Source organism: Mirounga leonina, unplaced genomic scaffold, assembly GCF_011800145.1.
Source record: "Mirounga leonina isolate KUSES-001 unplaced genomic scaffold, KU_Mleo_1.0 Mir_171, whole genome shotgun sequence".
NCBI lineage: Eukaryota > Metazoa > Chordata > Mammalia > Carnivora > Phocidae > Mirounga > Mirounga leonina.
Window position 1 is genome coordinate 23834898 of NW_023270436.1, and position 22970 is coordinate 23857867.

Consider the following 22970-nt stretch of genomic DNA (forward strand, 5'->3'; position numbering starts at 1 on the left):
TTAAAAATCATACAGGCAAGGAATAGGTTTGTCTTGCTCACTGCCACATTCCCAGCACTAGGAGGCTTGAAGAGAACAGCTATATAAAAAATTCTGTGGAGGGGCGCCTGGGTGGCTCAGCAGGTTAAGTGTCCGACTCTTTGATTTTGGCTCAGGTCATGATCTTGGGGTTGTGAGACTGAGCCCGGAGTTGGCTCCGTGCTCAGCAGGGAGTCTGCTTGAGTTTCTGTCTCTCACTCTGCCCCTCACCACCCTTCCCCCACTCTCTCTTTAAAAAAAAAAATTTGTGGAAAGCTAGAATACAAATACAAAAATGGATTAAAAGGCACTCACCATCCCTCCCCTCTTTTCATTCTTGCAGCCAAGATGAAATTACGGGGTACCTGTTTATCCTAAATACAGTAGCTAGGACAGCCTGAGGACCTTCTGCAATTAACTTTTTTTTTTTTTAAGGTTTTATTTATTTGACAGAGAGAGACACAGCGAGAGAGGGAACACAAGCAGGGGGAGAGGGAGAGGGAGAAGCAGGCCACCTGCTGAGCATGGAGCCCGATGCGGGGCTCAATCTCACAACCCCAAGATCATGACCTGAGCCGAAGGCAGACGCCTAACGACTGAGCCACCCAGGTGCCCCTGCAATTAACTGTTGGGGTGAGTGAGCTAGGAGCCCTGGATTCCACTCGAGGCTCTGCCATGAAATCTATGTGACAGGGTCTTGGGTTGTCCCTTCTTTCCAGGCCTCTCTTTGTATCTATAAGGTAAGGAGGTGACACTCCATCTGGCTCATCCACTTGTTGATACAAGAATGGGTAAAATTCAGATCGCACCTCAGTTAAGAAAAACATGTGCTTTTTTTTCCACCAGAAGCCTTTTTTTATCATTATGTTAAAAGACCACACTTGGCTGGTGCTGATTTAGCCGGAGAATAACACAAGGGCGTATCTCAAAGGCTGTTTGAGAGCAGTATCTCCCAAGTTACCCATCGATTTCCTGTATCACCGCAGGGAACAATGTGTAACACCATAAAGATAACGATAATGTCTATTGTATTTTAAGGATATTACAAAAAAAGGGCAAGTGATTTCTCCCTTTTCTTTCCCCTAAATAAATTCCACTAGCTCATTTTCTGTTTAAATATATCTTAGCCTCAGGGCGCCTGGGTGGCTCAGTCGTTAAGCGTCTGCCTTTGGCTCAGGTCATGGTCCCAGGGTCCTGGGATCAAGCCCCGCATGGGGCTCCATGCTCAGCGGGTGGCCTGCTTCTCCCTCTCCCACTCCCCCTGCTTGTGTTCCCTGTCTCTGTCAAATAAATAAATAAAATCTTTAAAAAAAATAAATCTTAGCCTCAAATATTAAGGTGCCACTGATTAAACACTTACGTATTAAAACAGCTTTCTACTTTTGTTAACTATTGTCTGCCAAAAGGTGTTTTCCAATTAAACCTGAAAGCTGAAGAGAACTAGAACTTACTGAAGAAGTGCCCACAAGAAGGAGAAAAAAAAAAGTGCCCACAAGACGCTGAGCTCTGATGTTCACTCTCGATCTTTAATGCTAAAAGCAACCCTTAAAGTTATGGAGTAGGCACTGTCTTCACCTTACAAAGAAACAGGCCCACCTCAAGAGTTTTATCAAAGATTATCCTTTTTGTAAGCAGCAGCCCCAATACTCAAACCCAGGCTAGCCAGCCTGGCTCTTCACTACCAATTCTCAGGATCATCAGCCCAGGACTGGCCATGTGAGAGCCAGGCTACTACCCTGAAAACAACTAGTGGGTCCCCAACTCTGCACCAGGCACTTCTCCCACATTAGCTCTGGCTTCTTCAGTTTAGCAAAGGAGATACCTCCCCTCATCTCACAGCTGTTAGGAAGGTCTAACACCATGGTGACAATGGTGGGTTCTGAAGCACCAAAGGACTTGTTCAACTCTCAATTTTACTACTTACTTCCTCAGTGTCCACAGACAAGTCCCTGAAACCTCCTGCGTCTCCATATGCTCATCCATAAAAATACCGACCTCACAGGGTTGTTAGAAGGATTATCCAGACAAAACACCACTGTGTCTAGTGCTCAATGAGACTCCTTCACTATTTCTGCCATGTTTCTTATCTCTAGCGAACCCTTTTTTGTACACAGTGCTCTTACAGGGCAATGTGAGACTTCTCTGTTTAGCACCTCACGCAGAACAAGTTGAGGAAAGAGTATAATATACACCAGTAATTCACACTTAGGAAGCAGCTTCTACATCAGGCTGCAACGTTAGAAACTTGCCACTTGCTAGCAACAGGTGCAGTTGTTCTTAAATGCACAATTAAGCCAGTTATAAGCACATCTCATATTAGAACAGTAGCTTCCCTCTCCATTTTTTTTTTTTTTTTTAAAGATTTTATTTATTTATTTGACAGAGAGAGACACAGCGAGAGAGGAAACACAAGCAGGGGGAGTGGGAGAGGGAGAAGCAAGCTTCCCGTGGAGCGGGAAGCCCGATGCGGGGCTCGATCCCAGGACCCTGAGATCATGACCTGAGCCGAAGGCAGACGCTTAACCGACTGAGCCACCCAGGCGCCCCCCTCTCCACGTTTTTGCTTACCTTCCTTCACAGAGGCTGTCCGTCGCCTTGTTCTTTTTCTCCCCTTGTGATCTTCTTCCAGTATCTTATCATCAAAGCCAGTCAGCTCAATGGTCTCAGACTGACTTGTGGGTCCAGCGGAGAACCATTCTGGTTCTTCTTCTGTGTAGGAATCATTTCTTCTTCGCTCACCAAAGACGCGCTTACTTTCGCCAAACTCCCTCTGGAAAAGTACACAATGCAAGATAAAAAATAAGGTTCTAGTTAAGGCATTTCTACCTCAGTCAAGGTCTTGATGAATCACGTAATGCTCAACAGTGCAATGAAGATACGATGCTGCAAACCTGAAGCCCCTCCCCGCCCCCAGCACACTCTCTGTTCCTATCTGGCTGAAGAATGGGCTGTGTTCATCCAGCATCTCAAAATAACCTGGTATAAATGAGTGCATATCAAGTCCCTAAGCACATGAGGGGCCAAAGGATCTAGAACACAAACCCTGAATCGCTTGTCCTTATAGTCCCTCTCTCGATCTCGGTCTCTCAAGTCCCGCAGGTCCTTATCACTAAGACGATGATCCTTCTCAAAGGTCCGAGCAGAGATTATCCTCCCACTGCCAATCCTTCGTCCGCCAAGCAGGCGAAGCCCATCGCTGTCTTTTTCCAATGGGCTTCCTGAGTGCCGGGAACTAACAGCAGCCGTCACATGGCAGCCCCCTCCAAAGCTTCGCCTCTGTGGGCTGAGAACAACATCTAAGTCATCTTCTTTCACACGCTCTCGTGGATCTAGAAAAACACCAGAAAGAGAAAGGTAAGCACACCAGCAGGGTTATTTTTCCTTTCTCAGCCCTATGTCCATGACTAGTGGTGGTGAGGGGACCGGAAGAGTCAACACTGAAACAGCTACAGCGTGACATGTACATTACACATTTAAGTAAGACTGAGTCTTGCTTTTTCTCCTTGGAGCAATAAATGTACTTCATAATCAATGATTTTCCATAATTAGGCTCCATAATCCCTTTATTTTTGACAAAGGCCTTATCTATGTATTAGAAAATATTTTGTCATTAATAAACTAGAGTAGGTGTTAGTATTTGAAAAAGTAACTATTTAAAAAGTTGAAGCATTTCTTCAACAAATAGTATTTAGGGGCCCCTGGGTGGCTCAGTCATTAAGCGTCTGCCTTCGGCTCAGGTCATGATCCCAGGGTCCTGGGATCGAGCCCCACATCGGGCTCCCTGCTCCGCAGGAAGCCTGCCTCTCCCTCTCCCACTCCCCGTGCTTGTGTTCCCTCTCTCGCTGTCTGTGAAATAAATAAAATCTTTAAAACAAAAACAAATAGTATTTAACAGGTGGATATCCATACACACAAAAAAAGAATTTGAATTGATACCTCGTACCACATATAAAACGCAAAATGGATCACAGATCTAAATGATATAAAACTTCTAGAAGAAAATAGAGGAGGAAATCTTTATGACACTGGGTTAAGCAGAGTTTTCTTAGGCATGACACCATGAGCACAATCCATTAAAAAAAAAAAAAGGTAAAGTGACAGATTGGGCTTGATCACAATTTAAAACTTCTGCTCTTTGAAAGATACTGTTCTAAGAATGCAAAAACAAGCCACAGACCAGAAGAAAATATTTCAAAGTATGTATCTGATAAAGGAAGGACCTGTATCAGGTACATATAAAAACTCCTCAGGGTGCCTGGATGGCTCAGTTGGTTAAGCAACTGCCTTCGGCTCAGGTCATGATCCTGGAGTCCCGGGATCGAGTCCCGCATTGGGCTCCCTGCTCGGGGAGGAGCCTGCTTCTCCCTCTAACCCTCCCCGCTCTCATGTACTCTCTCTCTCTCTCTCATTCTCACTCTCTCAAATAAATAAATAAATCTTAAAAAAAAAAACCAAAAAACCAAAAAAACAACTCTTCAAAATTGAAACACAATCTGATTAAAAAATGGACAAATGCTGGGGCGCCCTGGGTGGCTCAGATGGTTAAGCATCTGCCTTTGGCTCAGGTCATGATCTCCAGCTCAGCGGGGAGTCTGCTTCTCCCTCTCCTTCTGCCTCTCCCCCTGCTTATGCTCTCTCTGTCTCTCTCTCTCTCAAATAAATCAATCTTTAAAAAAAAAAAATGGACAAATGCTTTGAATAGATACTAAAGAGGATATATAGATGGTAAATAGGCATATGAAAAGATACTCAACATTATTAGTCATTAGGGAAATGCAAATTAAACCATAATGTGATACGACCGCACACTTATTAGACTGGCTAAAATCGCAAAGACTGACCATTCCAAGCGGTGACAAGGATGCAGAACAAGTGGAACTCTCATACATTGCTGGTGGAAATGTAAAGTGGTAAAACCATGTTGCAAAACAGCTTGGCAGTTTCTCAAAACATGAGCCATACATTTACTATAGCCCAGCCATTCTCTTAGGTATTGACTCAAGAGAAAAGAAAGTGTATGCCTATATAAAGACTTGTACATGAATGTTCATAATACTTTTGGTTAATAGTCAAGCTAGAAACGACCCAAATGTCCATCAACAGATAAGTGGATAAACTGTGAATTCATACAACAGAATACTACTAGGCAATAAAAAGGAGCTATTTATGTACCCAACATCACGACTGAATCTTAGAACAACTATTTTGAGTGAAAAAGCTACCCAAAGAGTGCACACTGTAGGATTCCATTTATATTGAATTCTAGAAAACGTAAACTAATCTGTAGTGACAGAAAGCAAATCAGTGCTTGCGGGCAGGATGAGTGGGGGGGATGGGAAGTATGAGGAGGAACTCAGAGGTACCAGGGGACTTTGGGGGTGATGGAAATGTTTATTAATTTAATCATGGTAATGGTTTCACAGGTATATACACCTGCCAAACATCAAATGGCACACTTTACGTGCAGTCTATCCTTTGTCAATAATATCTCAATAAAGATATGAGAAAGTGAAACATGTTACCACACAAAAATTCTTCCTAGAAAGGCCAGAAAACTGAAGATCAAGTGAGAAAAAGTTCCTCTCATCTTCTCACCGGAAACAGTACCTAAAATGTATGTACTTTTCTAGAATTTCCATGGGGTGTCTCCATGTTTTCCAAAAACGAGACACAGTATGGACAAGTTTTCCAATTTACAGCTGAACAATTTAATGGTCCTACATATGGATGTACCAAAGTTTATGTAACCCATTTTCTACCCCTGAACATTTAGGTTGCTTACTAGTTTTCATCATTTAAATAAGGTTTCTGTGCACATTTTAATAATTCTCCTAAAATAAATTCTCTGTTCAAGGGACATTACTGCACTAAGTGTACTGTAAGATTGTGTAGAGGGATCTTATATCTCAAACCAGTCACCCCTATCTTCTTCGCCCAGTTCCAAATTTGTTTTGTGATGGGTTCTCCTCTTCTCTCAAAAGAAGTCCCTCTTGCAACAAGTTTCTTGACTAGCTTCTCCACTGCCAACCCTTCACTTCACTCTTCAATCTCTTTTCAGGTTTAAAGAGCAAAGATATGGAAAACCAAACTTTAGTCCAGTCTCAAACCACATCCAAATCCTGTATTCAGACCATAATCCACTATTAAGAATTGCCAGAACTGATTTATACCCGAGGACTTGTTTCATACATGAGACGAAGCATAACTGAATTTCCAGCACAGCTTTATGCTCACTACCACGCTCCCCATCACATCTTACTCAATCATCCCTATCAATTAAAGACCGCAGTACTTTTAATTCCAAAAGCACTCAGTCTGATGCAGTCTTCTTGTCAATGCTATATAGGAAAGCTGATTTTTCTCTGCTAATCAGGAAAAACCCAGTTAATAAATCAGTTACCTGATAATGACGTTTTCCCTGAATGCATGAAATTCTCAGCTAAGAATTAAACCAGCGGCAAGCAAATTTGCCGCTCCAATCCAAAACGGGCGCCCTGACTCCTCCTGCTCACCTACTATCCTGCGCACAAGGGAAGGCCGGTCTGGATCCAACTCTTTCTTCAGACCTTCCACTGGTGAGTTCCGCCCTGAAGCTGGGTAGAGAGAGGCATGCCACTTCTCAGGGTCCCAGACGCCATCACTACAAGTCAAAGGGGACCGACAGTTAGCACTTGCACCCATGGACCACATGGTCTAATTTCTAAATGTCTTCAGGTAGTAAGTTATGAAAACCCTTTCCAATATAAAACTTCATGGCTGCCATCAGAATGGTTAGCTCTTTAAGATGATAACAAACAGCAACAGATGGTCCCTGACTTACTAGGTTCAACTCAAGAGGGTTCTACTTCGCAGCGGTACACCTTCAGTAGAAACTGCCTCGAACTGTGGAAGTCGGAGCATTTCCCAGGGTAGCGATGTGTGACACGATACCCTCCCGCGATGCCTCACAGCGGCAGCGAGCAGCAGCTCCTGGCCGCCCAGCGGGGACACAAGGGTAAACCACACCATTCTGTGTTTTACTTTCAATACAGCATTCAGCAGGGTACGAGATATTCAACACTGTATTATAAAACAGGCTTTGTGTTAGATGATTTTGCCCAACTGTAGGGTAGGCTAAGTGTTCTGAGCACTTTTAAGATAGCTAGGCTAAGCTAGGATGTTCAGCAGGCCAGGTGTATTAAATGCATTTTCGACTAACAACATTTTCAACTTAGGATGGGTTTATTGGGACATACCCCATTGTACACTGAGGAAGATCTATATTAATTCAGTAGTATTTTGTTTTTTTTTCTTTTTTTTCCACAGAACACTTGAAACAGTCACTTGAAAACCAGTGGTCTGTGTATAAATGAAACATCAGACACAAACCGTGGGGATTACAGTAACCATGCTTGTCCTACACAAAGAAGATGCTCCATAAACATTGTTTAGTTTATTGGAGGAAGAAACCCAGTTGACTGAAAACTAGTATTAAGGGATGGAGAAAAAGCTCTCACTTGTAGTTGTTCCTGGAATGCTTGGTATGTACTTTTCCAGATTTTCTTATGCATAGTGTGTCTCATTTTTTCCCTACAGGCAGGAAAGAAAGCCCTTAAAAACATAAAATGTGTGATTTCGCTCTATTTTGTTACTCCCTAAGGATAAGGTAGCAGGTGGCAGAGTGTGCAGAGCAGAATCTCTAGAGTCCAGTGATCTGGGACGGAATTCTAGTTTTGCCATCACCATCAGGGACATCTTGGACAAGCGAATAGGCTATGCCTTTCACTATTCTTTTGAAGGACTTCCCAACCCCGAGATCAGACCGGGCTGTGCTAAAGACTAGTAGCAGGGTACTCTGCACTTGTCCTTCACCGCCTGTAATGGTGGCAATGATAAATTCCTGAGTACTTGACCGTATCCTTCCACAGACCAATCCTCCATTAAGGCAGTATGTGATAGCACCTGACAGTTATTTGCCACACAGCAGCAGGTACCAACTAAACATTTCTCGAATAAGTGAGTCAACCTCTCAATCGCAAACCCCTCACAATAAAGGAGATATTACCTAACTTCTGGTGTGGTTGTGAGGATTACTTGGAGTTTAAGAATCAAATTTAATTGAGCAGAGAAATACCAGGATGGGAAGCTTTTTCCTCTCTCCATTTCCACTTCAGAATAAAAGTATGTGTACCCTGATAATTTTATGCCAAGAAGAAACAGTTGTAACAAGAAAATTCAACTTGAGACATAAAAAAGATTGACAGCTTTAATGAAAAACAACAAAAACAACTTATCTGAGACATATCAAAAAGTCCTAATCATCTGGAATAGTCATTATTCAAATATCACCCTCATCAGCGGAAAGTGGTGAGGAATTGAGACTTAGCAACCTTCTGAAGAGTAGATATACAAATAAAAATAGTATGTCCTATTCAACCAAGAAATTAAACATAATACACTTTATATGTTAAAAATGTGGGCCATATGAACCCCCGACCTTGATTTTAAGAAGTGACCTTAAAGCCTTGGGGCGCCTGGGTGGCTCAGTCGTTAAACGTCTGCCTTCGGCTCAGGTCATGATCCCAGGGTTCTGGGATCGAGCCCTGCATCGGGCTCCCTGTTCAGCGGGAAGCCTGCTTCTCCCTCTCCCGCTCCCCCTGCTTGTGTTCCCTCTCTCGCTGTGTCTCTCTCTGTCAAATAAATAAAATCTTAAAAAAAAAAAAAAAAAGTGACCTTAAAGCCTTAAGGTGGCCATAATGAATGCAATGTAGGGTATTTGTAAAGATTTTCCGACCATAATTTAGCTGTAGTCTTCTCAGACCAAAGCCTACCTCTTATGAAGGAGCCCAAGATGCCAAAGGGCTAATCTGAAGAGCTGAATGGTTTTTCTGGCTGGGGACAGGGAGTGGGGTGGAGCAGTGCTACAAGCTCAGAGTTCCCCCCCCCGACCAGCCTCCTCAGGGCAGGCCCTTGAAGGACCCCCAAAGCACAGTGCAAAAGCCACCACTGACAGCACACGCCTCCCCGAGAGGATGCCTGTGTTCAAATCTTAATCCTGCTTTCTGACTATGTGCCTTGGACCAAGTCATTTTCTAACTTTAGTTTCATCATCAGTTCATTGAAAGGGAACTGGTTTAGTTGTCCTTAGTCCCGTGAAGCTCAACTTTTTGAACAGTTTAAAGCTAATTAATAATAAAACTGATGAAGACAGTGCAGTAAGGTGCTACTCAGTCCACAGTTTATCTGTGATGTATTTGTGCAGAAGCCCAACGTCATTATCCTTGAAATCTCCCCACTCATCATTCTACCCCAAAACTCCAAAACAATTCTTAAATTACCAAGTTTGGTGTAACAAGAAGTTGACTAGAAGGAGCATGCTCCTCCCCCTGCCCCCATACCTGTCATATTTTTCAGAGAGGCATGATGGCCTTTGTTTGGAATGAGGGCGTTCTTTTATATCCAAGAGCTCCTCCTAGAAAGAGAAAACAAATGGTGATTTTGAGTAATATTTCCCATGCCATGTATTTTCAACTTATATTTGTTCTTGGTAATGACTGGAGTGTCTATCTGAAGGATGTCACACAGTTCTTATTTATTTATACCTTGACTTATTCCAAAAAGGACTGCAGTTAGCTCAAGATTCTTACAAGAAGCAGCTCAAGCAGAATTGACAAATAACTTCATAGTCATCAGTTTCTTGCTAAAACACAATTCTCTCACAAATTGCCATCCAATAATATAGTTATAGTCCACAACACTGAATGCTTGAGGTATGGAAGCTTCAGGCTTAAATAAAACCTCCAGTTAATTAATATTCTTAAATGCATTAGATGCCAATTTACAAGCAGATTTTTCAATGTAAAGTTGCAAGAAAACAAAGCACCATAAACATCTATTTACCATTTCTCTGATTTGCCTGTTGACATTTTCTCCCATTTACTTTAGCATTTGGGCTCCCTATACCTTTTTTTTTTTTTTAAACCATAGAAGAGTAAATTGCATAGTCATGATCCTTTGCCCTCAAATACTTCAGTGCTTATTTCCTAAGAATAAGGATATTCTTTCATAGTCTCTTATCCAGTTCCTTGAGAGAATTAAACCCTACAGAAAATAATTTGAGTGACTAGTGTTCCATTCTTCCAAGGATTATATATGGCCAGTATCATTGTAGATGCATAAGAGAAGCAAATCCATTACATGTAACAGCTGCTTTAGGGCATAAGGGCTTACCTTCTGCAGAACCTGGTTGAGAATGGCTGCCAGTTTTATACAGTTATCAATAATATTTTTATCTAACCTACCCCTCCCAGATTCCAATTTGTTAACTGACCCAGTAACATCCTTTACATTGTTTTAGCCTCCAATGCAGGATACAGTCTAGCATCAGATATTGGCTGTCATATTTCTTTGAGACATTTCTACAACTGGAACATCTCTACCACTTCTCCTTTTAGGACATTGACATTTCTAAAGAATACAGCCTACTTCCCCCTCCCCCCTCCAAGAGAACATTACTCATTTGAGGTTTATCTAATGTTTCCTCATGATTACACTGAGGCTAAGCATCCACGGAAGAGAACACTAACCTTAGAAATGTTGTGTCCATCTCAGAGCATCACCTCTGGGCTCTGTGATGTCCATCTGCCCCTCAGTAGTGATCCTGATTTTGACCACATGGTCAAGGTATTCTCCAGTTTCTCTACTGTTTCAGTTACTACTTTCCCACTTGCAATTAGTATGCAATCTGTGGGGAGGCTGCAAATATCCTGGTCTTTATCAAAATATCCCCCTGAACTTAGCACCTACTGATGAATCTTGCCCAAACCAATCCTGATTTCCCAACTCTAGGCCTCTCCAAATTTACCAGTCAGCAGTTGGCATTTCACCAGGAAAACCCAAACCCTCTCTCTTCCCCCGTGTATTTACCTATTACTGGCACGGACTCACAGATTCCTAGTTTTTCCAATGGTCTAGAATTCTCAGTACATATGCGTTAACACACACACACACATCTGCTCGAACATGTGTACAGACATGAAAAACCACGGCCTCCTGTTATTTACATTTCAACATTTTCATAATAAAGTAAAAAAAAGGCAATTCCCAACCTTTCACTGCATAAAATGCTACAACTGCCTTGCATAGAAGTATATACATACCACTGTGCCGTGACCTCAGCAATACCCCCACCACAGGCCTCACAAGAGAATGCTTGCTGCTTCTCTGATCACTGCTTCCCATATCTTGGGGTAAACATGGAGGAATAGATTTACTCTCTCAGCCTATAGGAATCATTGCACACAATGCAGTGTCTTCAGACACCTGAAGCATCTAAATATTTTCTTCACAAGAGCAAAATGCCCTAAGATGACATTAGTTTTATAACCAGCATATCAATCATTTGCATTTTTAAGAAAATTTTATTTGACAGAGCGAGCGAGTGCAAGAGCACAAGCAGGTGGAGCGGAAGGAAGATGGAGAAGCAGGGTCCCAGGACGCTGGGATCATGACCTGAGCCAAAGGCAGACACTTAACTGACTGAGCCACCCAGGTGCCCCTATCATTTGCATTTTTTTTTTTTTTTTTAGGATTTATGAATTACGTCTTTTTAATTGGGAAGAAATACCTAGAAAAATCCAGAAGTCTGAGATAAACAGAATTCCAAATATAGTATCTAGAGACTGCCCAAAATTCTGGAAAAAAAAAAAAAAAAAAAAACAAGAAAAAAAACAAACCAAAAAACAAAAAACTGTCCAAATAATGACCTACAACCCAGAAATCACCAGTAAAGACTGGAGTCCAGTGACACCTGCAGGGCAAACACAGTGTCAGTGCGGCAGGGTGACACCAATTAGGTGGTGGGTGAAGGTGGATGGACCAACAGTAGTTATGAACATTACAATACAGAAATCCTGAGGACAGGAAGGCTTAAAACATATTCCAGTAGAAACAGGAAGGCCCTTATGATATAGGAAATATTTATACATATACTACAGGAAAAAATATTGCAAAAACAATTTTCTGCAATTAGAAGCAACCCAAAGATTATTTCATATTTCCTTACTCTACCACCCTCATCTAAATATTAAACTAAGAACCCTAGTATACTATTAAACCAAGAGCAATATATTTTGTACTTAAATATGCATACTCTCAATACACTCAAGTTTCTATATAATAAGGCTTTGTTTGAAACTTTTAACTGCCAAAGATAATAGGGAGCCCAGGTGATAGGTGTCTTCTATTACTACTACACCTGTTTGCTGAATCTAATGATTTTATTTATTTAGGAGTCAACTGGAAAAGATTAACATTTTAACATACCCACAAAACATGCAGGAGGACCAAATGTTCTATTTATGGAACCCCCCCCAAAAAATATTTTCACAAAGGTAACAATCTTACAAAAAGGGAAATGAAGACTATTTAACATGGAATTCCAGATGAATTCCATGTTAGGAGGACATTAGATAAAACAGAAGGACATTAGATAAAAATGACATTAGATAAAACAGTCTAATTTTTATCTCAACAGAAGGACATTAGATAAAAATGAATGACAGGTGAATAAAGTATGGATTTTAGTTAGTAACAATGTATCAACGTTGCTAATTGTAACAAATACACCATACTAACATATTAACAGGGAAAACTCTATGTTCCCAGTTTTTCTACAAATCTCACACTGTTTTTTTTTTTAATTTTTTTTTTTTTTTTTTATTCATGAAAGTCAGAGAGAGAGAGAGAGGCAGAGGGAGAAGCAGGCTCCCTGCCGAGCAGGGAGTCTGCTTCTCCCTCTGATCCTCTTCCCTCTCGTGCTCTCTGTCTTTCATTCTCTCTCTCAAATAAATAAATAAAATCTTTAAAAAAATAAAGTTTACTTCTACTTCATACCATATACAAAAATGAACTCAAAATGTATCAAAGACCTAAACTTAAGAGTTGTAACTATAAAACTCTTAGAAGACAATGCAGGTGTAAAAAGTTCAAGACCTCAGATTAAGCAATATTTCTCAGCTGGGACACTAAAAAAGCAGAAGCAACAAAAGATAGATATGTTGGACTTTAAGTTTAGGAACTTTTGTGCTTCAAATGACTATCAAGAAAGTGAAAAGGCAACCTATAGAACAGGAAAAAATATTTACAAAATCATGTATCTGGTAAGGGTCTAGTGTCCAGAATAGGGAGAGAACGTGTACAATTCAACAACAAGACAACAAACAACCCAATTTACAAACAGGTAAAAGATTTCAATACATTTTTCTCCAAAGAAGATCCACAAATGGCCAAAAAGCACATGAAGGATGTTCAAAATATTAGTCATTAAGGAAATGCAAGTCAAAACCACAGTGAGATGCCACTTCACATGTACTAGGATGGCTATTAGAAAAGAAAAAAGGGAAAATAACCAGTATTGGCAAGGACGTGGAGGAACTGGAACCCTTGTGCATTGCTGATGGGAATGTAAAATGGTGCAGCTGTTATGGAAAAACAGTGGCAGTTTCTCAAAAAGTTAAGCATGGTTACTCAACGACCCAGCAATTCCATGTCTAGATATATACCAAAAGGAACTGAAAAAATTATGTCCACACAAAAACTTATACACAATGCTCAGAGCAGCATTATTCACAATAGCAAAAAAAAAAAAAAAAAAAAGGAAACAACCCTGTATGCCCATCAACTGATGAACATACAAAATGCGGTAACCCATACAATGGATTATTTGGCAATAAAAAGGAATAAAATACTGATACATGCTATAACACAAACCTTGAAAACGTTAAGTGAAAGAAGCCAGACAAAAAAAAGGCCACATACAGTATGATTCTGTTTATGTGCAACGTTTAGGACAGGTAAATCCGTGGAGTCAAAAAGTAGATTAATGCTTGCCAGGGCTGGGGAAAGGGGATAATGGAGAAGCTGCTAATGGGTACAGAGTTTCTGTATGGAGTGATGAAAATATTCTAGAATTAGATAATAGTGATGGTTGTACAACTTAGTGAATTTACTGAAAACCACTGAATGGTACACTTTTAAAGGGATGAATTTTATGTGAATTATATCTCAATAAAAAAATATATATTTTTAAAAAATTTTATTATGTTATGTTAGTCACCATACATCATTGGGTTTTGATGTGGTGATCCACGATCCACTGTTTTCGTATAACACCCAGTGCTCCATGCAGTACGTGCCCTCCTTAATACCCATCACTGGGCTAACCAATCCCCCCTCCGCCCTCAATAAAAAATATTTGTAAGTAAATCAAACTAAGGTGTTGTTACCAGAGGTTAATATTTTAATTTCTTTCCTTACAGACTTACTGTCCTAATCACAGACTTATAAATGCCAACCACCCTAGGATACAAGAGTTGCTCAGGTTGGTAAAAATGTTTTAACTTTCCCTCCCATATTATTCCAGTTGACTTTATACTATTTATACACGTATACTAAGTGTGAATAAACACTCTGGCAACCGACTATTCAACTTGACGGCCTCTAAGAGCACAGGTAGAGCAGGCAGCCAGGTACACACACCGGCATTAACTATGTCAGCAGCACAAACGGTGCTACTGACCAAGAGCAATGGCCAAGACGTAGCCCACCTGTCTCGAGAGGATGAAGAGCCACTTCCTTTGTTAACAGGCTGTTAACTGGGAAAACAAAACAATAGTTCTTGGGTAGTAAAAGCTGCTGAGAATAACTTTAAACATCTAGATAAAACTAGACTTACTGTTCTTGAAAGCAGGGCTTCTTAAACCAATTTCATGGCCCTAAGGAACCATATGCAAAACTGCATTTCTGCAATTCCTGCAATGAGTATTCATACCTTCAAAAGATCTCCAATGGACTCCAAAGAAGTTAAGTAGTGCTTTAAATGGATGTTTCTGAAAATATGGCCCAAAGTCTACTTGGACATTTAGGGACACTGAGAGGCCCTCTTCATGGGGTTGAGAGAGTTAAATCTGTACCTTCCACCAATGTCTTAAGTTGCATAAGATGGTATTCCAGCCTAGAACGCCCCCCACATAAGTGGGGTGGGGAGAAACCACGAGCTAAGTCAATACAAAAATTGCTCTTTTCATAGCTGTCCACGGAACATTTCCTGTGTGCCAGGCTTAGTATCTAGCATACGCAGATGACTCTTGGCCCTGGCCCCATGGTTCTCCAGTCTCTCAAGAGAAGTGTTCTTGAACTTGCCATCTCACCAATAGCCCTTAAGAGCAATATTCCTGAAAAGGCACCCCTTTGGGATATTTTCAAAGAAAATCTTCAACTTTGGCTAAAGACAGAATACTTGGAAAGTGCCCACTCTGAGCTGGGGATGCTCTCTCCGTATGAGTATTACAGGAGGAAATGGGAGATTACCCTTTTGCAGATTCCTAAGAATCCACAGGAACTTACTAATTATAAACAAATTCACTACAATCACCATCTGCACAAGAAGAGTTAATATCTGAAACCCTATTTTTTGCACAGGTTTTAAAACCTGATTAAGCAAGAAATAAGCCGCTAATTGCCCAAGAGCCACACAGCCAAAAAAGTATAAACACATTTTCTGTTTTAGCAGCCTTCCTTAAAGAAAATTTGTCATGCCTCCCAAAACAATCTATTTGGGAATTACTAATATGGATACCCACTTTCTGTGATCAATACTGATGTAGAAAGCAAATGAATGTGAATATAAGCGCAAAACAACAGTGGTTAAAATCCACATCCAGTTTCTTGTTGCAGAAATTCCATGCAGAAGCAGCTATGCATCCTGATGACATTCTGACATTATATATATAGATTTTAAGATTTTATTTATTTGACAGAGAGACACCCAGAGAGGGAACACAAGCAGGGGCAAGTGGGAGAGGGAGAAGCAGGCTTCCTGGTGAGCAGGGAGCCAGATGTGGGGCTCGATCCCAGGACCCTGGGATCATGACCTGACCCAAAGGCAGACGCTTAATGGACATTCTGACGTTATAAAAGAATTTCACACAAGTCACTTACATAAGATGAAAAAGAAATATTCTTTACCTTTGTAAGCTGAATTTAATTCATAAGAGTAAAAAGCTCAACTTTTAAAAATTAACAGATATTTTGTAAAAAAAAAAAACAAAACAAAACAACAACTCAGAGTTCCATTTCATTGTTAGTGGTCAAAAGACTCTAGAAGTTACCCAGTACCTTACCTGTGTGTGTGTGTGTGTGTGTGCCTGGCTCTTCCTAAAGAAGGCAAATGTCCCCAGAGCAGCGTTTGGGTCGAGTCATCCGCCTTTGACCTCCTGTCCCAGTCCCCACCCTCCACACACCCACTAGCATTGGGGTTGGTCATCAAGCTCTTAGATGGTTGCTGACTGACCAGATATTCATTCTGCCAAGTCAGATGACTTTTCTGAAAGGATTAAACAGCTGTTAAAAATAGATCACAACGGGGTAATGGTACCCACAGACGACAGCCAACACAACGGTGAACTAACAACATAGGGGGTACATGGGATACATTCTACCATCCCCCACTTATGAAGTTTGTTGCTGTAGGCACCATTTAGAACAGTTCTTACAGGCAGGTCAGGATTCGAAGGATCCTGCAGAGCTGTTAAGCAGGACTCTGCACTTGGATTCATCCAAGCATCTAATGGTGGCTATTTGATGCAAAGACTTTCTTCTATTGAAAGATTTGAAACTAAGGAGATGGGAATGGGGTAAAAAAACAGAAAAGTCTATTTTCTCTGTTCATCTGGCCAACACAATAAAAATAAATCTTGGCTTTTAAATGTGTTTATACAACTGAAAAAAATATAACGTGTAAAGTAGGTAAACACTAGAAGGAAACTTTAAGAAAATCATTTTCAGGGTGGTGGCATTACATATTCAACAGGACTTTCTGGTTTCATGTTAAAATGGAAATGGTTACTATGACATTTAAAAAAATAAGCATCTTGATCTAAAGTTGTGATCTAAAGAAGGTATCTGAGGGCACCTGGGTGGCTCAGTTGGTTAAGCGACTGCCTTCGGCTCAGGTCATGATCCTGGAGTCCCGGGATCGAGTCCCGCATCGGGCTCCCTGCTCAGCGGGGAGTCTACTTCTCCCTCTCACCCTCCCCCCTCTCATGCTCTCTTTCTCTATCTCATTCTCTCTCAAATAAATAAATAAAATCTTTAAAAAAAAAAAAAAAAAAAGAAGGTATCTGAGTTCGCCCCTTATTACATCAGAAACAGTTCTCAGCACTTACTGGGTGCCAGCCACTTTTCTAAGCACTTGACATGCATTTTTCTTGTTTATTCCCCACAAAAATCCCATGAGGTAGACACTATTCCACCCACATTTTACAGAGGAAAAGGATGAGAATCAGAGAAGCTAAGTATATGGCTGAAGGCCACACAGGTTAAGTAAGTGGTAAAGTAGGGGATCCTAAAGCAGGCAGTGAGGCTCAACGCCCCTATCCTCCCCTCTTCATTGCTTCTCCTGAGGACAAGGGAAGGTGCATGACACCTCCCAGCAGCTGTCACTCAGTGTTGGGTTTGTCCCTGCCCAGTGAACTACTGGGAACTCTGAGTCAAACTGCCCCATCCTTGGGCAGGCTTCCCTTAAGCCAGCCTCCATTCACAGCACCCTTTCCTGAATCAAAGGCCCTACCCACAAATTTCTATGTTAAAGGTTCCAATTGTAAAATGACCAGTTCCTTATCTAGCTAGAAGTTTCCACCATGAGCAAATAGGAGAGGATACTCATGGGGGGCAATGGCCCTGAATCCCAACTTTTCAAGATGACCGTTCCAAGAATTGAAACAGGTAGGAAAGAGCAATCAGAAGACAGTGTTGCCAGCCGACCCCTTCTAAGAACTTCCAGTTAGCTAGGTTTTCTGAATAGCTAGGTTTTCTGAAATAGCTGAAAATAGCTTAAGATTGTATAATAATTTCTCATACATAATTCTGCCTTCCCAATAGGCATCCTTATTTTTTCCTTATTTTTTATATTAGCTTAAGAAGTTTGCAGCGAAATATGTCACTGAAATGCCACCTGTTAGAAGTTATTTCTCGACTCAGTTTTTGGAAAGTATAAGTTATCAAATGAGATCTCTGTATAGTTAAACTTGACCATCTGACTACTGACTTCAACCTAAGATTTAAATCCTACTTCCTCTTTTCTCAGAGGCTGGAGTTCAGCCTTGCAACGGATTCTCTCCAAGAAGGCTGGGGAATTACTCAAATCAGTCCACTTCAGGTGCTTGTCTATTTTTTTTAATGGTTTTGAAGCAAAGACATAGGGGCGCCTGTCTTCAGCTCAGGTCATGATCTCAGGGGCCTGGGATCAAGCCCCACATCGGGCTCCTCACTCAGTGGGGAGCCTGCTTCTCCCTCTGCCTCTTCCCCCCTCACTCCTACTCAAGCTCTCTCTCAAATAAAAACTAAAAAAAAATAGAGAGCAAAGACATAAACATGGCTGTATCACTGTGACTAACTACCCATCAGCTACAAATTAGGGTGGACTCCTTTGAAGATCCCTATAGACACTGGTGACTAAAATGGTGTCAATTTATAACTAATCAAGGCAATGAAGAGCACACATGAAATTAAGCTCAGATAATCCAATGCCCACTTTTTAGGTGGTAGATTTAACGTATATGATTAACACTGGTCAGTATCAAGCTGAATGTTATGAGTGTTCCCTGCTTTTATACCCTGTTCAACTGGCAGGTGGTAACACTTAATAAGGAATCAGTGGCAAGAAACAGGAGCAAAGAAGGAACAGTACCAAGTATGTATACTCTAAAATCAGTCTGTCCACTCAAAGAAAAAGAACATGAATCTGAATAGTGGAACAGTCCAAAGCATTTTTTTTTTTGTTTTGGAGCAATAAATGGTATCACTAATAGTAGGTACTACACCCAAGAACTGGTAAAACAAGGACCTCTGATGAAGGTAAGCTGATAGGTCCCAAAGTTTTTCCATTAATAAGCATGACCACCTCTTCTTGATTTTTTTAAAGATTTTATTTATTTATTTGACAGAGAGAGGCATAGTGAGAGAGTGAACACAAGCAGGGGGAGTGGGAGAGGGAGAAGCAGGCTTCCCGCTGAGCAGTGAGCCTGATGTGGGGCTCGATCTCAGGACCCTGGGACCATGACCTGAGCCGAAGGCAGACGCCTAACGACTGAGCCACCCAGGCACCCCTTGTTTTCTAAACCAATGGTCCTCAAACTTGAATCAGAGTCAGAATTCCCTGAAAGACTTAATACATGTGGATGGCTGGGCCATACCCCTAAAATCTGATTTAATACCACTGAAATGGGACCTGAGATTTTGTATTTCTAACTGGTTACCAGGTGGTGCTAAATGCTAGTCTAGGGACTACTCTTCGAGAACCACTGTCTAAAAACACTCTTAATCCATGATTTTGCAGTGAGATCCCACCCTATAGCCTCCAGAAGACCTTCAGCATAATTCAATCACTTTATAAATGACACATTTAAGTACCACCAGAAACAGTTTTTGGTCTTAGGACCCTGGCCTGCCAATATGGACCTTATGGGCTTATAAATTAAGCGCTCAGACTCTCAGGATAACAGGTGTATATGATAAATCCACTTATAAGCATCCCAATTAATCATCATTGAGGCCTAGGGGTAGGCCTGAAAGTATCTAACGTGATTCTAACTTGACTTCCTGAGACATTCATGGAAATACAATGGACACCAACTGAACCCTAGGGAGTAATTATGCATCAGAGTTGCTTGACTACATCAAGACCATATACCAAGTTCTCCAAGAAGACTAAAGCCTTCTCACTCAAAGTATGATCAGTGGACCAGCAGTACAGGTACCACCTGGGAGCAGGTTAAAAAGCTAGATTTTGAAACCCACTTGTGACCTAACAACCAGAATTCACATTTTACAAGGGTTTATTGGTAATCACCAAACATATCAATGTTTAGGAAGCTGGACTAAAGAATGCCGTAACACACAGGCGACTCTGATGTTACCCTGAAAAGCACTAGGCCAAACTCCTGGACTCCTCCACCCATGGAAAAAACCCTAGAATTCTGAACAGACTATTAACGTTAGCTCATAAAACGAATGAATGCTAAACTAAGAAAGGTCAAAGTTTAAGAGGCCCTCTCATCTGGAGAATGTGTTTTTTTGATCTTGTGGTAAACATCCTACGTTTACCAGTTTTCATAAAACACATAACTTATAAAAATCAGAACAATTTCCTTCTCCTGCTTCTAAACTTTCTAGCCCATGAACTTGAAGTGGCAGAAACATTAATGCTTTATTTACGCCAATAGTTTGATTTCAATATGGAGATAAGGAGTAGGATGGCTCAAGTATTTTTTTTTTTTAAGATTTTATTTATTTATTTGAGAGAGAGAATGAGATAGAGCGAGCATGAGAGGGGGGAGGGTCAGAGGGAGAAGCAGACCCCCCGCTGAGCAGGGAACCCGATGCGGGACTCGATCCCAGGACTCCAGGATCATGACCTGAGCCGAAGGCAGTTGCTTAACCGACTGAGCCACCCAGGCGCCCGGATGGCTCAAGTATTATTCCAGTTGTGCAACAGACCATTTATTATAGTTCTCAGAATACAGGATTGTTTCAAGCTTTCTTCAAAGAGATTGTTTCAAGCTTTCTTCAAATACTATATTACTAGAGAAACACATATGTATGAAATCACTACCCAAACACTGCCTAAACATGATCCCAAAACTGACATTAACTAAATCTTCTCTAATGGAGTGGACCGTAAACCAATTTCCAACTAAAGTTGGTAGAGAAGACCATTAAATCTAAGCTCCACTGTCACTAATCTAAAAAATGCTTTTCTTAATTTCTTTGAGGCACATTTATCTAAGTATGACAGAATTCTGAGACTAGACTATCAAAAATGGGCAATATTGAGCTTCTTAATCTTTACACACACATAAGTTCTAGCCTAAGAAAGACCAATACTACCTTCCCCCAAAATGACTTAAGCCTAAATATGGATATACATAAAGATGACATGCCATCCTCTGATCAGTGTGAAAGTGATGCAAAAGCTTCTCTGTGTGGACTCTACAAGTAGAATACCTTTTTGAATAAAAGTGCTAGGAGAATTGAAATCACATAAGCTTAAGAAAGCAGTTCAAATTAGTTCCCCTTCATTGAATAAGCTTTTCTCCATTCAGAATTCACCTGTCAACATTTTAGGTCAATGAATTTAAGTTGTGAAAGTTATTCAAGTACTCTCAGGTTTGAGAAAAACTACATTTGTGAAGACCAAATCTGAATAAAATGCCATCAGTGTTTTGTTTTGTTTTTTTTAAATGCTAAAAATGAATATTCCTCTGACAGCACGAGATACTTTATCAAGTAGGTCTGAGTAGTGGCCCTAGTACATAAACAAGGCCTGACTTCACATATTAGCCAGTCAGTGTTCTGGAAAGTCAGGGACAATAACCACATCAGAACACTTGACTGGGTCCGTACTTAGGGAATAGAGATATGGGACCAACTAGAACATGACTCTTCTCATCAACCGTCCCAAGAACATTTTTTTTGTACTCTGCCCAATACATTTCAGGGAATGAGAAATTAATTCACATCTCCATGAGTCCTGTTAACCCCTTCAGAAACATCCAGAGACCAATAAGATACTGAAGCAACAGCTTCAGTAAGTACAGGACCTTGAGTGATTTGCATGCCAGAACTGGAATCCTTACTCTAGAGCATGTAAGTCAGTAACATACCAGTTACACACAGTTGTTATAGAACATGTGTGCCAACATATGCTGATCCACAAATTCATATGCCATAGGAGCCAATATTTCCTCTACCCAAAAGAGAATTAGAAGCAAATTCTAGTTTAAACTGCATATTCACACTTGCAGAAAAAAGTTCAAAGCAATGCTTTATTAAATCTAGTTAATATTCAGCCTATACAGTCAGAATGAGACTCTCACTTTAGATAATACTAATGAAATACCTAAACAATGTTACTATCTCTCCATCTACAAAGAAACACTATTTCATTAGTAACAATGCTTACTTTTGTATAGCGATGGGGGGATTTGGAGGCTGGCTGCTTCTTCAGGTCAAGGAAAGCATCTCCATTTTCTGTTTCACCCAAACTTCTCCTATCCATGGCTCCTTGGTCTACAATTCTTTGCACCTGGAAGATAAATCAGCGAAACTGTCATGGGGAACAATACATTTTCAGAAGTCTTGACCGTTTAAAACACTGAAACTCTTATTTCTTAAAGTGACTACCTTTAAAAAAACAAAGCCTCACCCAACAAAACCAGAACCCATTTGAAAATAGAATGACTGGTACTTTATCTCTTCTTAGTAAAGTGCTCTAAGAATCAAAAGGCTAAGGAAAGCCAAAGGGGAAGGTACCCACATCAGGGCACAGCCTTTAAGCAGCTTTAAGACAAAAAAACCCCAAAATTAGTCATTGCCACCCACGAGGACCATTCAGACAGTAGTGGGGAAGTTTCCCGAGTGGGGGCAGGTAGGAGACTGGTTGGGGTTGGGGATCCGGGAAGTCGGACTGTGGTAAAGTGCTTGTCACTTGCCAATGGACGGCGCCAGCTGCCCCTTGTTATCCAGGGGCCAGGGGCTGGGGCCCGAGCGCCCCTCACCCGGCCGGCGGCACCTGTGGCCATGTCAGGGGCGCCCGTGGCAACGAAGGGGCGAGCGCCGGCTCCAGCTCCGAAACTCTGCTTTCCCGGGCCGCGACCCCAACCCCCGGCCTCTCGCGCAGGCCCCGGCCCAGCGGCCTCCTTAGGAGGAAGGGCGGGGACTGTACTCACGGAGGGGAGGCGGGCCGGAGGGAGCGGGGAGGCCGAATCCCCCGGCCCGGCTGCTCCAAGCTGGAGCTGGCGCAGGCCCGCCGCCGTCCGCCCCGGCCCGGCGGCTCGGGCCCCGCCAGCCCGCCCGCCCGCCCGCCTGCTGCCCGCCGGCCGCCCCGCTGGCCTCGCGCCCCTGCCCGCCCCCCG

General features: G+C 41.6%; 1 protein-coding gene across 8 annotated transcripts in view; it reads right to left on the reverse strand.

Annotated features, from left to right (window-relative positions):
* EIF4ENIF1 (eukaryotic translation initiation factor 4E nuclear import factor 1) overlaps window positions 1-22970 on the reverse strand; it is a 46253-nt gene that overhangs the window by 22563 nt on the left and 720 nt on the right. For 5 of the 8 annotated variants that reach the window (XM_035017415.1, XM_035017422.1, XM_035017419.1 and 2 more), the window contains exons 1-6: window positions 22548-22737; window positions 22019-22141; window positions 9396-9469; window positions 6531-6658; window positions 3061-3347; window positions 2587-2788 (exon numbers count right to left, since the gene is read on the reverse strand). In XM_035017415.1, coding sequence (XP_034873306.1) covers window positions 2587-2788; window positions 3061-3347; window positions 6531-6658; window positions 9396-9469; window positions 22019-22141; window positions 22548-22637 — 904 coding nt within the window. In that variant the 5' untranslated portion in view covers window positions 22638-22737. Of the gene's footprint in view, window positions 1-2586; window positions 2789-3060; window positions 3348-6530; window positions 6659-9395; window positions 9470-22018; window positions 22142-22547; window positions 22738-22784; window positions 22886-22970 lie in introns of those variants that run through there. The other 3 variants (XM_035017421.1, XM_035017417.1, XM_035017420.1) reach the window with 3 other exon arrangements.